This window comes from Maniola hyperantus, chromosome 18, assembly GCF_902806685.2.
Source record: "Maniola hyperantus chromosome 18, iAphHyp1.2, whole genome shotgun sequence".
Lineage (NCBI taxonomy): Eukaryota > Metazoa > Arthropoda > Insecta > Lepidoptera > Nymphalidae > Maniola > Maniola hyperantus.
Window position 1 is genome coordinate 4,494,164 of NC_048553.1, and position 14,121 is coordinate 4,508,284.

General features: G+C 36.9%; 4 protein-coding genes across 4 annotated transcripts in view; 2 read left to right on the forward strand and 2 right to left on the reverse strand.

The window, feature by feature from the left end:
• Window positions 1-3,446, forward strand: part of Atg2 (Autophagy-related 2) — a 29,499-nt gene extending 26,053 nt beyond the window's left edge. The window contains exons 34-38 of the mRNA XM_034978188.2: window positions 248-375; window positions 1,019-1,173; window positions 1,454-1,612; window positions 1,776-1,977; window positions 2,227-3,446. Coding sequence (XP_034834079.1) covers window positions 248-375; window positions 1,019-1,173; window positions 1,454-1,612; window positions 1,776-1,977; window positions 2,227-2,240 — 658 coding nt within the window. The 3' untranslated portion in view covers window positions 2,241-3,446. The remainder of the gene's footprint in view (window positions 1-247; window positions 376-1,018; window positions 1,174-1,453; window positions 1,613-1,775; window positions 1,978-2,226) is intronic.
• A 427-nt stretch (window positions 3,447-3,873) lies between these two features.
• mRpS5 (mitochondrial ribosomal protein S5) lies at window positions 3,874-8,281 on the reverse strand. Its single transcript, XM_034978190.2, has 7 exons — window positions 8,043-8,281; window positions 7,751-7,970; window positions 7,110-7,243; window positions 6,853-6,947; window positions 6,167-6,302; window positions 5,150-5,349; window positions 3,874-4,302 (listed from the first exon to the last, which is right to left on the reverse strand). Exons 1-7 carry the CDS (start codon window positions 8,188-8,190, stop codon window positions 3,943-3,945), a joined length of 1,293 nt encoding a protein of 430 aa, XP_034834081.1. The 5' UTR covers window positions 8,191-8,281; the 3' UTR covers window positions 3,874-3,942.
• Window positions 8,282-8,393: 112 nt separating this feature from the next.
• LOC117990710 (zinc finger protein-like 1 homolog) lies at window positions 8,394-10,999 on the forward strand. Its single transcript, XM_034978192.2, has 6 exons — window positions 8,394-8,628; window positions 8,707-8,818; window positions 9,006-9,199; window positions 9,448-9,682; window positions 10,478-10,598; window positions 10,816-10,999. The coding sequence occupies exons 1-6, from the start codon at window positions 8,527-8,529 to the stop codon at window positions 10,997-10,999; spliced, it is 948 nt and encodes a 315-aa protein (XP_034834083.1). The 5' UTR covers window positions 8,394-8,526.
• Window positions 10,553-13,158, reverse strand: TTLL12 (Tubulin tyrosine ligase-like 12). Its single transcript, XM_034978189.2, has one exon. It carries the CDS (start codon window positions 13,063-13,065, stop codon window positions 11,227-11,229), a length of 1,839 nt encoding a protein of 612 aa, XP_034834080.1. The 5' UTR covers window positions 13,066-13,158; the 3' UTR covers window positions 10,553-11,226.
• Between the last annotated feature and the right edge of the window lie 963 nt (window positions 13,159-14,121).

The following is a 14,121-nucleotide window of genomic DNA, read 5'->3' on the forward strand; positions in this document are numbered from 1 at the left end:
CTGGATCCAGGCGACGCAAGACCGTGGTGTGAGGAAGTCCCTTCAAGAGACATAATTATGCCCAGCAGTGGACGTCTATTGGTTGATGATGATGATGATGATGATACATTTCTGATAGCTATATACCATGATAGATTGTGCATGCGACTTCATCCGCGTGGATTTAGGTTTTTAAAATCCTGTGGAAACTTGATTTTCTGAGATAAAATTCTGTCTTGTTAACTATTTATATATTTTTTTGTTTTAGATTAGGTTTACTGGGTCTGGAAAAGTTAGTGCAGTGGGCGCTACACGAGTGGCTCTCGGACATCAAGCGACACCAGCTGCCTGGATTGCTGAGTGGAATTGGTCCTATGCACTCACTCTTACAAATAAGTAAGTCCAATATACACTGTTTTTTAAACTAGGTATGGGGAATATGGGGAAATCCAAAACCATAGGACATACAGAGAACCTAGTTTTGGCATAGTTAATGCAAGCATGGCATGACAGGAATGGCCAACTTCACGTCCTGATTTTTTTAGTTCAATACAATGATCTTTACATGAAACTGAGTTGATCCGCATCAAAAAAAAATTTAGTCAATTTAATTGATTTTTATGGACAACTAGCTGATGTTCGCGACATTCGTGAAAAGTGTCTTAATTTGATCCTAAAGTGTTAATAAACTACCAATAAAAATTTACAAAAATATTCGTTCGATTAGTGCAATAAAAATGCATTTAAATTTTGCATTTCTATTGCCGCGAAAACGCTACCCGCCATCTTTTTAGGTTCATGAGCTGTCATGACGTCACACGGATTGATAAACCACGGTGTTTTCTTATGAAATATATTACAACTTCAATCCATGTGACGTCACGGTCGGAATTCGTCATGGCGTCATCAGCTTTAAAACCTTTAAAATGGATTATAAAATTCATTATGTAATTGTATATATATGTAATAGCTAATACTATCTTGATTATACATTTGAGACTTTTTCTCGCTTGGTGTAAAATACCGTATTGTGTCGTAGTAACCGGCATTCGGGATCTGGTGTGGCTGCCGGTGGAGCAGTGGCGGCGCGACGGCAGGCTGGTGCACGGGCTGCGGCGCGGCGCCGCCTCCTTCACAGCGCGCACAGCCGTCGCCGCGCTGGACATCACTGCGCGGCTACTGCATCTCATACAGGTAAGGACACATAGATGGACACTATGAGATCGAATAATTAATATTACTGTCGCTCTTTTCTCTGAACACTCAACCATATTTGATGTGTATGCGATGCCATAGAAAGCGCGATCAGAGCTATACATGGTCTAGTTAGGATTCCGTACCTCAAAAGGAAAAAAGGAATCCCTTATATGATATCACTGTCACTAGTTTGACTTGATTAGATTTTTTTTCAATTTTGCTTGAATGGTGCGGTGCCCCTTTTGCTCGGTGTAAAATAAATTCACTTTAATTTCAGGCTACAGCAGAAACAGCGTTTGACATGTTGACCCCAAGTCCATCGCTACCCCTCACCGAGGCGCACGAGAGAAGGTCCCGTCGACGTCGCCGCGACCCCTCGCGACAACCAGCCGATATACGAGAGGGGGTCGCCAGTGCCTACAACACTGTTAAAGAGGTAAGAGGTGATTCGATACTCAAAATCTATCAACGTTGTCGAGATGTAGATGTATTTACATTTACGGTAACCAAAGGTTAGGAAGGACAGGGTAGGTCTGGGTAGTTAGCGCATACTTCTAATAATGTTTAAGCGTACTAGTGTAAGACCTATTGTATCGCAGGGTTTTGCGGAGCAGGCAGCCACGATGGCGGTGGCGGCGCGGCGCGGGCACGGCGCGGGCGTGCTGCGGCACCTGCCCGGCGCGGCCGTGACGCCGCTGGCGCTGGCCGCCGCGGGTGCCGCGGACGTGCTGGGCGGCGTACGCGCGCACCTGGCGCCGCATCTGCACAGAGACCACGCCGACAAGTGGCGCCGCCCCACAGGTGAGATCTGCTAACCGAGGCCGCGACATGGCGGCGCGGCGCGGGCCTGCAGCTGCACTTTCCGGGCCCTACTGTGACGCCGCTGGCCACCCCGGACGTGCTGGGGGGCATGTGCGGGCACGGCGAACCACTAGTTTTTAGTTATTGGTATATTACCTATTTTTAATTTCACCATATCTTATGATGATGATGATTAAAATTCTAGGCTTCAGCAGAATAAATAACTTTTTTGTTTTTAATTCATTTCAGATTCTACTGATTGATCTTCAGAAAAAGAACACACAAGAATAAGTTGAGGAAAATGTAGTATTTCATTAAAAAATGTAAAAAAAAAATTGCGAGTATGTAGTACATGTCGTTAAAATGAAGTCACTGACTTTATTTAAGATAATAAAGTACCTACTTATGTTATAGCAGAGAGCAAGGTTTTTTAAGATGTGATATATTTTTATACAAATCCGATAAATATGATGATGTATAATACTTAATTTTAATTTTTAGAACTTGTCATATCAAATAAGCAAGCGTTGCTTCAATTTCGCTCGTGTTTGTTGATACTAAAGTATGTAGCACACACAACGCGCGACGGAAAATTTAAATTCCTTCATGCATTTGACTGTTTACATAATGCGCGCAAAACAACTAGTGCAAGCTGAATTTGCAACATGGTTGCGCAGGTCACATACAAAGGATTAAATGCACAAGCCCGGCTAAAATCTGTTTTTGTACAATGTGCAGTACGCTTCTTGTTCAGATAGGACTACTTGTTTACGTGCATTATGTTTTACAACTTATATGAAACAGGTTACCTACCTTCGTGCCCTTGGATGAAGTATAGTCTGGATTTTATATGGATAGAACTACATTCATACATATATAATTGAAAAAAGCAAGTTGCGCCATCAAACCAAAATTTCCATAAAAACGCTAATTTATAATTTGTCCCTTACGAGTATTTAAGCAGTTTCTCAACTTCAGACATACTTTATCTAAAGTCGCACGACGTAGTCGTCTCGCGTTCTGTTTGTCTCAGCCTAAATATTGGTGCTTGATGTTCCAATGACTGGGATTAGCATTTTGAAGCATTTAGTTGCTTATTATTAGGATTAATAAGGGTCCATACAGGCCATCTGTCTGCGGTACCCAAATAGGTGTAAATATTTTTTATAATTTTATTTCATAACTGAAAGATCGTCGGGTGCCATGAAAAAAACAGTAGTAACAATAATATTAAAATTTTATTTTTTTAATTGCATATAACTGAATTCTCTATTTTTGGCGTTTTGATTAGAATTCCTATGTATATTTTTTTTTATTTAGGTATATCAAGCTAGCGATAATAATATTTCACGAGTGATATTTTATAGGCTAGTGAAGTAAAACTGTAATGTTAGAAAAATTACTATCAATAAAAATTGTATCTCTTTTTGTAACAAAATAGATGCTAGTAAATAAATAAGTTATCTGACTGTGTTGCTTTTATTTTTAAAGGACGCTTTACTGGGGACAAAGTTGCCTTTGATGACAACACAGATATGCTTTGAGCTTCGACGTACACACGATAAAATAATCATCATCATGATCAACCCATCGCCGGCTCACTACAGAGCACGGGTGAGAAGGGTTTTGGCCATAGTCTACCACGCTGGCCATTTGAGGATTAGTAGACTTCACACACTTTTGAGAACATTATGGAGAACTCTTAGGCATGCAGGTTTCCTCACGATGTTTTCCTTCACCGTTAAATCAAGTGATATTTAATTACTTAAAACGCACACAACTCCGAAAAGTTAGAGGTGCGTGCCCGGGATCGAACCCAAGACCTCCGATAAGAAGGCGGACGTCCTAACCACTAGGCTATCACAGCTTTTTTAATATGATAAAAAGAATAATAGGGTTATTTTAATTATTTATTTAAATATAATACAAATATTTAATCTAAACTATTGCCTATTATTTAATTATCTATGCTTCCTTATTCTTCTCCTTTGGCTCAGGATACTTATCGTTTAAAAAGCTTTTAACTTCACCATACTCAGTTTTTAAATTCAATCGAATTTTTTCATGGTTCCTGTACTTCTCGTATTTCTTGAGATAAATCTGATAGTGGGGCATCGTCTCATAGAAACGGGGGAACTTCTTTCTTTTGAGTATGACTCTATCGTTCATAACATATTGAATGAAATCTAATGTCTCGTCTTTGGGGATTTCCTCTTTGGTTCTGACGTAACTAGGAGTGGCCACTACGGTGGGGTATTCTTCGTTTTCTGTTTTATATTCGACCAAGTGAAGTTTCTTCTCTTCGGCTAGTTGTTGATGTGTTCTCTGAAATAAAGTATTGAAATGAACTTTTAAGCAAATACAATTTATAATGTTCCAGACTCAACTGAGTGATTCATTATTTAAAAAATAATAAAAACAACACTGAATGGGTCATCTATATTCTATACACATTAGGTATATACATTTAAAAAAATCTTATTAAAATGATAGTTATTAGGAGATGCATATTTTTTTCTTGCCAATTATTAATAAACGTCAAGTAACTGGTTTATTGAAGTTTTTGATAATATGCGAACATTTTTCAAGAACTACAACCAATATTTATTTTCAATTATAACATATTTGTTGTCAATGTGGATTTAAAAACACTATAATTTATGTAGTAAGGAGACTTATAGGCAAAGATTCGCCACTTTTGGGGAAGCTTCAGAGTCTTGATCACCGCCGAAAAGTTGCCGGCCTATCAGTATTTTACAGGATATATTTTGGAGAGTGTGCTCAGGAGCTGTTCGATCTTGTCCCTCCCTCACATTTCTACCACCGTACCGCAAGACACCGGGCGTGTTTCCACCCCTATGTCGTCAACATTCCATCTTCGCGTACAAAACGCTTTGCGTCTTCATTCCTTATACGCATGGCTAGGGTCTGGAATACTCTTCCTAGATCAGTGTTTCCTGTCAATTATAATCCGGGTATCTTTAAAACAAAAGTGAATAGGCACCTTCTAGGCAAACGCGTCCCATCTTAGGCCACATCATCACTTCCCATCAGGTGTGATCGTTGTCAAGCGTGCGCCTATAACGAATAAAAATTAAAAAAAAGTAAAGAACAGGCTGTGAAAAGGTAACGGACAGGCACACTCGCATTTATAATATTAGTATGGATGTACCTGTTGTAACAATCCAATGAAGAAAGCTTTAACAATATGCTGCAAGTTGTTTGAGCCCTCAAGTTTGGCTCTGAGATCTTTGATGCCTATCGCTTGACAGATCTCCTTGATCGCTCTATGACAGCTCAATCCATATCCCTTATTCTTTTTCTGAACATAGATTTTAGTTTTTCCAAATGCAGTGAAGAAGTCATGGAATACTGGAAATAAAGTTTTCAATAAGTTGGAAATAAATTAAAAACCGGCCAAGTGCGAGTTAGGCTCGCGCAACGAGGTTCCGTACTACAAAAACTATGATGCATAAAAATAAATAAAAATCTATTTTAGAATATACAGGTGAAGACCTTTCATATGATACCCCACTTGATATAGTTATCTCACTTCGAAAGTTGAAAATACTAATTATTAAGTTTGTGACCACAATCTAATTTTTTTGTGTGATGTAACCACAAATTCAAGGTGCTGCTGTATCTGGCGGCCACAGGATTTGACAAGGAAGTGTGAAGTTGAGGCAAACACAATAGATCGGAGACGGTCGTAGTGATTCAAGGATAGCAAGGACCTGTATAGCCCCAAAGAAGAAGAAGAAGAACCACAAATTCACGGTTTTCAGATTTTTCCTCGAATGTCAGCTACAAAGACCTACCTACCTGCCAAATTTCACGATTCTAGGTCAACGCTAAGTACCCTGTAGGTTTCTTGACAGACAGACAGACAACAAAGTGATCCTATAAGGGTTCTGTTTTTCCTTTTGAGGTACGGAACCCTAAAAACGATCATTACAACTAGGAATATTAGGTTCTGTGAAAAACTAACTAAAATTGAGCAAATACCTAATCCTTTCACAATGTTGGAAGAAACTATTCTATTAACACTACTCTATATTATCCAGACCCATCTTTTAGTATAGAGATTTGCACGCAACCAAAAAGCCATCATAACTTACTCTCCCTATATTATAATTAGTAAAACAATGCACTAAAACTAAAACTAAACTAACTAAACTAAATACTTCACCTGTATGTCCATCACATATTTCAAAATGCATGAGTTTCTTTCCAGCCCTGTTCTTAGCTTTTCTTAAAGCAGCTGGTACTTCTTTGGATTTTCCAAGACCAAATCCTGCCAAACCTTGACCATTGCCTGTGACAACCTTAAACAAGAACAGTTTTTTTTAGGTACTGTTAATTCTTACTATGTTACCAAACTATATATAGATAGCTTGCCTAATCTACTTACTGTACAAATTTTGCCTTTGTGCCATGACATGCCAATGGTGCCAAAAATACAATCAATGCAAAAAAGTTATGTAAGTACTAGCTTATGCTCGCGACTTCGTCCGTGTGGACTACACAAATTTCAAACCCCTATTTCACCCCTTTAGGGGTTGAATTTTCAAAAATTATTTCTTAGCGAATGCCTACGTCATAATAGCTATCTGCATGCCAAATTTCAGCCTGATCCGTCCAGTAGTTTGAGCTGTGCATTAATAGATCAGTCAGTCAGTCACCTTTTCCTTTTATATATTTAGACTTTATATTGTATATATAGTTCTTATTTTGTACTACAAATCTCTTAAAATAAAAGTATTGTTGTTTATATAAAGTCGTTGTTATAAAAAATCCTCTGTAATTTGTCAGTTTGCTTCTTTTTTTAAGTTTTGCTTCTAAGAAATAGTATTATTAAATAATTTTAAAATTTACCATAGCTTGAAAATTTCTGGTGCGCCCAAGACTTCCTTTCATGATGAGCAAAGATCTGAGTTGAAGGACTTTAGTGTCAAAACCAGTGAACTCCTCTTCATGAAAAGAAAATTACTCAGGTTAAATTATTGTCAAGCAAACAAAACACTTAATCCATACAAATATTAATTTAAATGTGAAAGTGTGTCTGTTTGTCTATCTGTCTGCTCTAATCTTTTCACAGTCCAAAGATATTCACAAAAACATTGAATAATTACCATCTCCAACTGGATCTGGGGGTCCAATACTGCGGCCAGGCATGCTTGAGCCTGACCAACCTCTTTCAATGGGGCTAAGTTTTAATCTTCGGAATTTCGTCATTGAATCTCTGAGCTTAATCAGCTTTTCCATTCTGTAATATATTTTTATAAATAATAGAAATTAGCACAATATTTAATTTGTTTTGTTATAAAGAAATTTTTCTTTTTTATTAAGAATGCAATTTAAAACTTTTAAGTCCTCTTGCTTTGGTGTCCCAACTTTTATAGGTATTTAAATTGCAGTTTTAACTTCGACTTTGATTGATATAGGTACATTGTGTGTTGTTTTTATATTGATAAATGTAGAAAATTAAGAACCTCTTCTTTGGCAGTTGGTTAAAAATAATTGAAATTACCAATTAATTTAAAGCCTTATCCCCCCTTCCCACTTGTTATTTGTTGCTTGATATTTTAGTGGCAGTACAGTTTGACACAAAATTGGTTTCTGACAAGTGTAAATAGCTTCATAAAAATTTGTTGTCAGCTGGAGGATCTGGACAAATGACAAGTGGGAACGATGGTTTAGACTAGAGGTAGGGCTATTTGAAATAAAACAGGTTTTTGAAATAAATAACCCTTAAAACATTTAGAATATCTACCTTTCTGGGTCATCGGGAAGGCGTTGCTGCTTAAGCAATTCTCTCCCCCTTATGACTGGTGCAGACAAGCCAGGCCACAGCATGTTAATCTTGCCCACACCAATCATCTGTCCGCGATTCAAATCTCGAATCCGAATCCGCCCGGCACCTTTACCACGACCTTTCTTCGCTCCTGCATTGCTTACTGAAGTAACTGACTTCCATAATTTTTCCGCGGGTACTAGAATTAAACGAAATAGATAAGTATATAACCATACTAAATAAGTACAAAAATATAAGGAAGAATACTTACATTTATTGAAGAAATTAATTGAAACTACTGAGCTAGTACTAAACTTTTTGAGGTTATACACAGTATTTTGATGTAGCGGGTTTGTATTTACAACCAAACTTAGGGGCTTAATTAAAACACTTCTAAGTGCTAGTAATTTGGAAGCCATTTTAATAGTAAAAAATTGATTATTTATTAGAAAATATAAATAAATGGACTTCCATTGGAAATATTTTGTTAATTTTGACAACTGTGAAGTGTAAATTTGACAGAACTCAGATTATAACTCTTGTTACCATAGACAAATGAATGAATGAGTGGTTGAAATTACGTTTACGAACGGATTGTAAGAATGTCAATGAAATGACATCTCCATTTACGTGGCTGACAGATTGACAACAAGGGCCGAATACCAAAACCTTTGAAAATATTGAATCTTATTTTAAATAATTAATTACTACTGAAATTTATATTAACTCATGTAATTTTAAAGTCCGGAGGTATAATGGGTCTCTGCAAATGTCCAAAACGAAGGGTGACGAATCAATTTTGTTTCGAACACCGTGTAAATGTTTGTGAATATTGTATGGTCACAAACCATCCAAAGGTAATTATCACTGGATTTAATTGTGTTAATGTCTGTGACTAGTGACCACCTATAACAAGTGTGCTTTATTGATTCTAGTGCATCATACAGTCATACCTTCAATGGTTGCAAGACAGTGATTATAATCCCATTTGTGAAATATGTACAAAAACTCTATCAGAAGGGGAATGTATTCGACTCACTTGTTATCGTAAGTATTTGCAATTTTAATGTTACTTTAGTGATTATATAGGAATACATGTAAACTTTTGTGTATTCTCTGTTTATGTACTTGTAAATCATATACCTACTGCTAGGTATATGATTTAAAAGAGCTACTTTTTGCTCTGGTACCATATTACCATAACTGTAAGTATTACTTAACCGTTTAATTTTAGATGTATTTCATTGGGAATGTGCCGAGCAAAGATATCGAGCCTTGCCTCGCACTACTGCGCCTGCAGGTTACCAGTGCCCCTCCTGCGCAACTCCTGTGTTCCCACCACAGAACCTTGTGTCCCCTGTGGCTGATGTGCTTAGGGAAAAGCTGGCTGGTGTCAACTGGGCCAGAGCGGGTCTTGGTCTGCCTTTGGTTAGTATTTAGTTTAATTTGAATATTACACTTGTTTAAATACTGGAAGGTTTAATAACTATTCACGGTATCTTAAATATTGATTGATTTGATATTGATTACTTAGAATCCTTTCGTGTTTGGAGGACAAATGGTGATGGATGGATGGTGCAATATTAATTGTTTATAGATAGATTATTTCAGCCATAAATGGTACAATTTTTTTATTCTTACTACCGTGTTTTATGTACTACATGATTTAATAATAGCTTTCAGAGGACCAAGACTTGAAAGGTGCAGCGGGCAGACGCAGCCAATCACCAAACCAATCACAGTTCTTTGCAAACTCAATTGATCAGCAGAGAGGCACTCCGGTCGGAGCGAGTGATGATGAGTCTACCAACCAGTCTACAAGTAGCACTCCACATTCCATTGTACAAATTCCAGATGAACCTGTCAATATTTATGATGGCACTTCTGTCAAAAGGAGTGATGCTTTGCAAGGTACTTTACACAATAATAAAAAAATTCTGATCAGATTTGTTTTTGAGTCAATTTGAAGTTGTCTTTTACGATTGGTGTGGTCTAATTGTGACAGGTCAGTACTTATCAATCTTAATGGTTAATCTACTTTGATCCAAGTGAAACTGGGTGGGTTAACCAACTTTGGCCTTACATTTCTTCCATTTTATTAGTGTAACAAACTATCCGTCCGCGCGCCCGCCAGATACTTTCTCACCCGCACACTACTAACTGCACCGTTCTACAATACGTCATTGAGTCACCACCTACGCAGGCGCAGGGATCTGTGTGTATATAAGAGCACGCCCGCGAGTACAACATCGATTCACAGCCTAGCAGCTGGCCTTAGAGTGATAGCCTAGCAGTCCTCTAAGACCAGTAGGGTTAAGGAGTGAGGTAGCTACCTGCAGCCCACTCTGACAACCAGTCGAGGTTACGAACGCTATAGCCTAGCAGTCCATTCTAGCTTAGGATCCGATTTTGTTGTGTACGTTTATTTGTTAATATTATGTAAGGGAAGAATATAGATTTACTACTCATCCTCGAGTTTTACTTCTACCGCCCCTACATTAGTAATTATTATTTCTCAATGTTCTCTTATATGAATTGATGTAAATGTAAAAACATACTCTTAGTAGTAGCATGTTGAGAAACCCCTATCATTAATGAAAAGGGCTTTGGCTTATCGCAAAACAATCACATCTAGCCTCAGTGAACACTATTTTTTTATTAATAATTGAATAATAATAATTAGTGAATTGCTTTTCTTTGATTTAGGTGTTCAAGCACCGAGAAAAGGATTTAAGTCATTGGATCAAAAACCACTAACAAACTATGACCATGATGAGAATAAATATAAACAGAAATCAACCTTTGCATGGATCAGCAGATGGTGGAAGTGAGTAACACATATATTTTGAACATTTAATATTATAAAAAGATTAGAAAATAGATGTAAATTTTAAACTAAGCTATTTCTAACATAATTTGGCAATGATGCTAATTCATATTTTGTACACGATCCCCAAATAAAATGAACAGGTCTAAAAGTTCTATCTATCAATTTTAGATTTTGTGTATAACCAAATAAGCACCAATATTAATATACTTTTCAGAAATACCCTGCCTTCATCCCGTGTCAGAGGAGCCGGTGGCATTTATAGACGATACTGGATCATGCTCTTTGTGCTTATTGCCATTCTCGTAGTATTATTTCTATTGAGTCATAGAGATGTTGACGATGATAATCCATTTGGCTCTATACAAGATGATGATAGAAGGATATTACAGAAAAATTGATGAAACACAACATTATTTATATAATATTTATGCTAGTAATATATTACTTCATTAAATCAAGCAATCTTTAGTGATATAATTATAATTGATGTCTTCTGTTTAGTTATAAATAAAATAATTAACAAATCTTTGTGTATCATTTTATAAGAACACTAGAAGAATTTAATTAATTGATTAAGTAGGGTTCACAATGGGATGATGATAAACAAACTTTTTACATTACATATTTACAAAATCTTAGTACATGTGCTTACATCTTTATCTAAAAATAATACTGAAAATATGTCATTATAGAAATCAGGATAATATTCACAGGCTCTACGGCAATCTGGCATCCAGTTTACTTCTAATAACTTAGGTTGCATAAGTTCATCTTTATTACACTTCTGCCAGCTGAGCATGATATCTGCAGCATACACTGCTCTTGATTGTGGACTCTTTGCAATACCACATGGAGCCTCTTTTGAAGTAGCTCCAATAAATAATTCTGAGATCATATTGAAAATAGATTTTTCTACTTCAGCCCAGTCATAGTTCTCATACTGATAAGACCAAGCATCTTTAAAGTCTTTACACAGTAACCTAAACAGAGGTGCACCTTGAGTGTAATTCATCACAGTGAAATGTTTTTCATAATCTTCAAAGTTTTCCATAGCAAAAGCGTTATTGGAAAATCTTAAGAAAAAGTTATTATAAACATAAACTTCTGTGGGGTTCACTGATTTTAATAGGATCACATAACGAATGTCAAACTTTACTTTTCCTACATCAGGTCTATCAAAAAGCACAGGGTTTTCTATATATTTTTGAGCTATTTTAGGTCCAGATAGAGGTAGCCGGCACAGGAAATCTAAGGTATCAGTAATGTAAGTGTCTAGACCTCTAGCAAGATTGTATGGTTTACATATCCAATGATTGTCCAAACCTTGTGTTTTCCTTTGCATATAATATGCTACCAGTTTAGGCAGTTCTGTTTTCATATTGAATGTAGTTGGCAACCAAACTGGCAAGGTTTCAAGTTCATTCATTTCAATATTGGTTTCTGGAACTCGCCTTGCTACAATTGCTAATAGATCCTTGATGGTAATAACATATTCAAATGGAAATTGATTTATAAACTTTTGTGGAGAATTAATACTTAATTCCTTGTAAGTCTTAAAATGATTTACAAACCATAGAATATCTGCATCATTTTCATTGTCAACTATTTCAAATTCAGGGGTAGTCAAATACTGGTTAATGTATTCATACGCTGAATACACTTTGAGTTTGCTTAGTGGCTTTCTGTCTGTCAACAGTTCTAATTCTGGAAGAGTTTCCACAATGTGACCCGATAAAAAATAATTTACATCAGGCTCCTCTTGACTGAAGCTTTCATCAAAGTGCTCATAATATCTCCATGGAATAAGCATTGCTTCTCTTTGTAGTGGGTCCGAATATTGGCCCTCAACAAAATTCCTTGTGACAATATCCCCTTCATCAACATTCTCTATTGGAAAAAGTAAAGTATAAGTAAGTTGCTCTGGGACATGTATGAAAGGCACCATGCGAAAATTTGGACTATCCGAATGAGTGATGCCCGAACCTAGTTCGTCCATAACATACCACACTGGCACTCTGTCTTCTACTGACAGCTGCTCACTTTCAACAGCATATGTGTTGGCATATTTCCAAACATTCCTTGACACCTCGTCTATCTGTTCTTCCGTTGTTTCTGAAGTAATCTGCATTAAATTACACATTCTTTCTAGCAGAGCCGGTACGTTTCTTAGGTTATTTCGAATGCTGTTCGCCTTGAAAGTCCACGCGTGATCGATGAGATAAATATTACTGGAATCTGTTCTATCAATGTCTCTAATAGAAATAACGCTCCATAGAGGATCGAAAGGCTCTTTCTCAACATCTTCGTAGTCAATTTTTACCAATTGAAACGATACACCAGAGTCGAATATTTGATCTTTAAGTTTCTTACATAAAGTTGGCCAAAAATGCTCTGGGACGCCAGAAAGCACTAGTTGTGGTTTGTGAGCTGCCAAAAATACGCTGTAGCTAGATATTCCATCCATTTTAATTTATTACCCAAGAGAAATGTGAAAATAAATTTGGTCTGTGAATTCTGTGATAACTTTTGCAAAAAATTATAATACAATTTAGACCACAGCAGACTAGTACAGCCAGTGTAGTTTAGACTCTAGAGTTAGACAAAGCCTAGCCAATAACAATGCAATAACATCGTCAGACCACAGATGGAGTAATAAAGGTAGATACAAGAACGTTTGCTTTCTCATTCACACTAAAAAGAGAGCACATATTAAGTTACTAATGTGATAAACAGAGACGCAGCTAACCTATTTATTGTCCCTTATCGTCTAACTGGTTTCAAGAATACATACAAGGAATGCAACTTTAGTTGCAAAACAAACTTTGAGAATTCGTGGCGTAATTGTATTTCTCATTAGTTATTTACTTGTTTTCACATAAAAAACGTTTAATACAAATATTTTTGATAGGTTAATATAAATGTTGACTACTTAACAATGGTAAAAATCGTCGTGTTATTCATCGTTACGTCGAGCTATCGCTATCTCATACGCGGTTACACAGTACTTCAATCTACCAGTACTCTATCTACGCGTCAGACAGATTAAAAAGGCTAAATAGTTGTTCAACAAATCTGTTCAACTCAAAACATTTATTGAAAATGGGTAACATTGTACTTTTTGATTATAATTATTATTATTAACTAATAGAAATTGCATAAACTTGAGGGTTCCAAACACGCCCTACATGGCTAGCAAGGCCTACAAAGAAGCCCACCGGGCACAAACATGATGTTGTTATTTTTTAATTGAACTGTTTTCAAAAGCAGGGCACATGCCAGCCATGTGCCAGCCACTTGAAAGCTGAAGTCAAATTGTGATTGCTTAAAGCCGGCTACAGATGTGGCCGGCAGTTGGTTAAACTTAGGTGCATCGATCGCATTTGACTAAAATGTCCTACGCCAGAAGCCTCGTTTCGTCTTCCCTTCATTCAGCATCACGTGTCAGCGGCTCGCTTCGCTCGTAATCTCTCACGTTCACTCCACTCGGCCACGTAGTTGCGTTTCAAGACGTATTGTAACC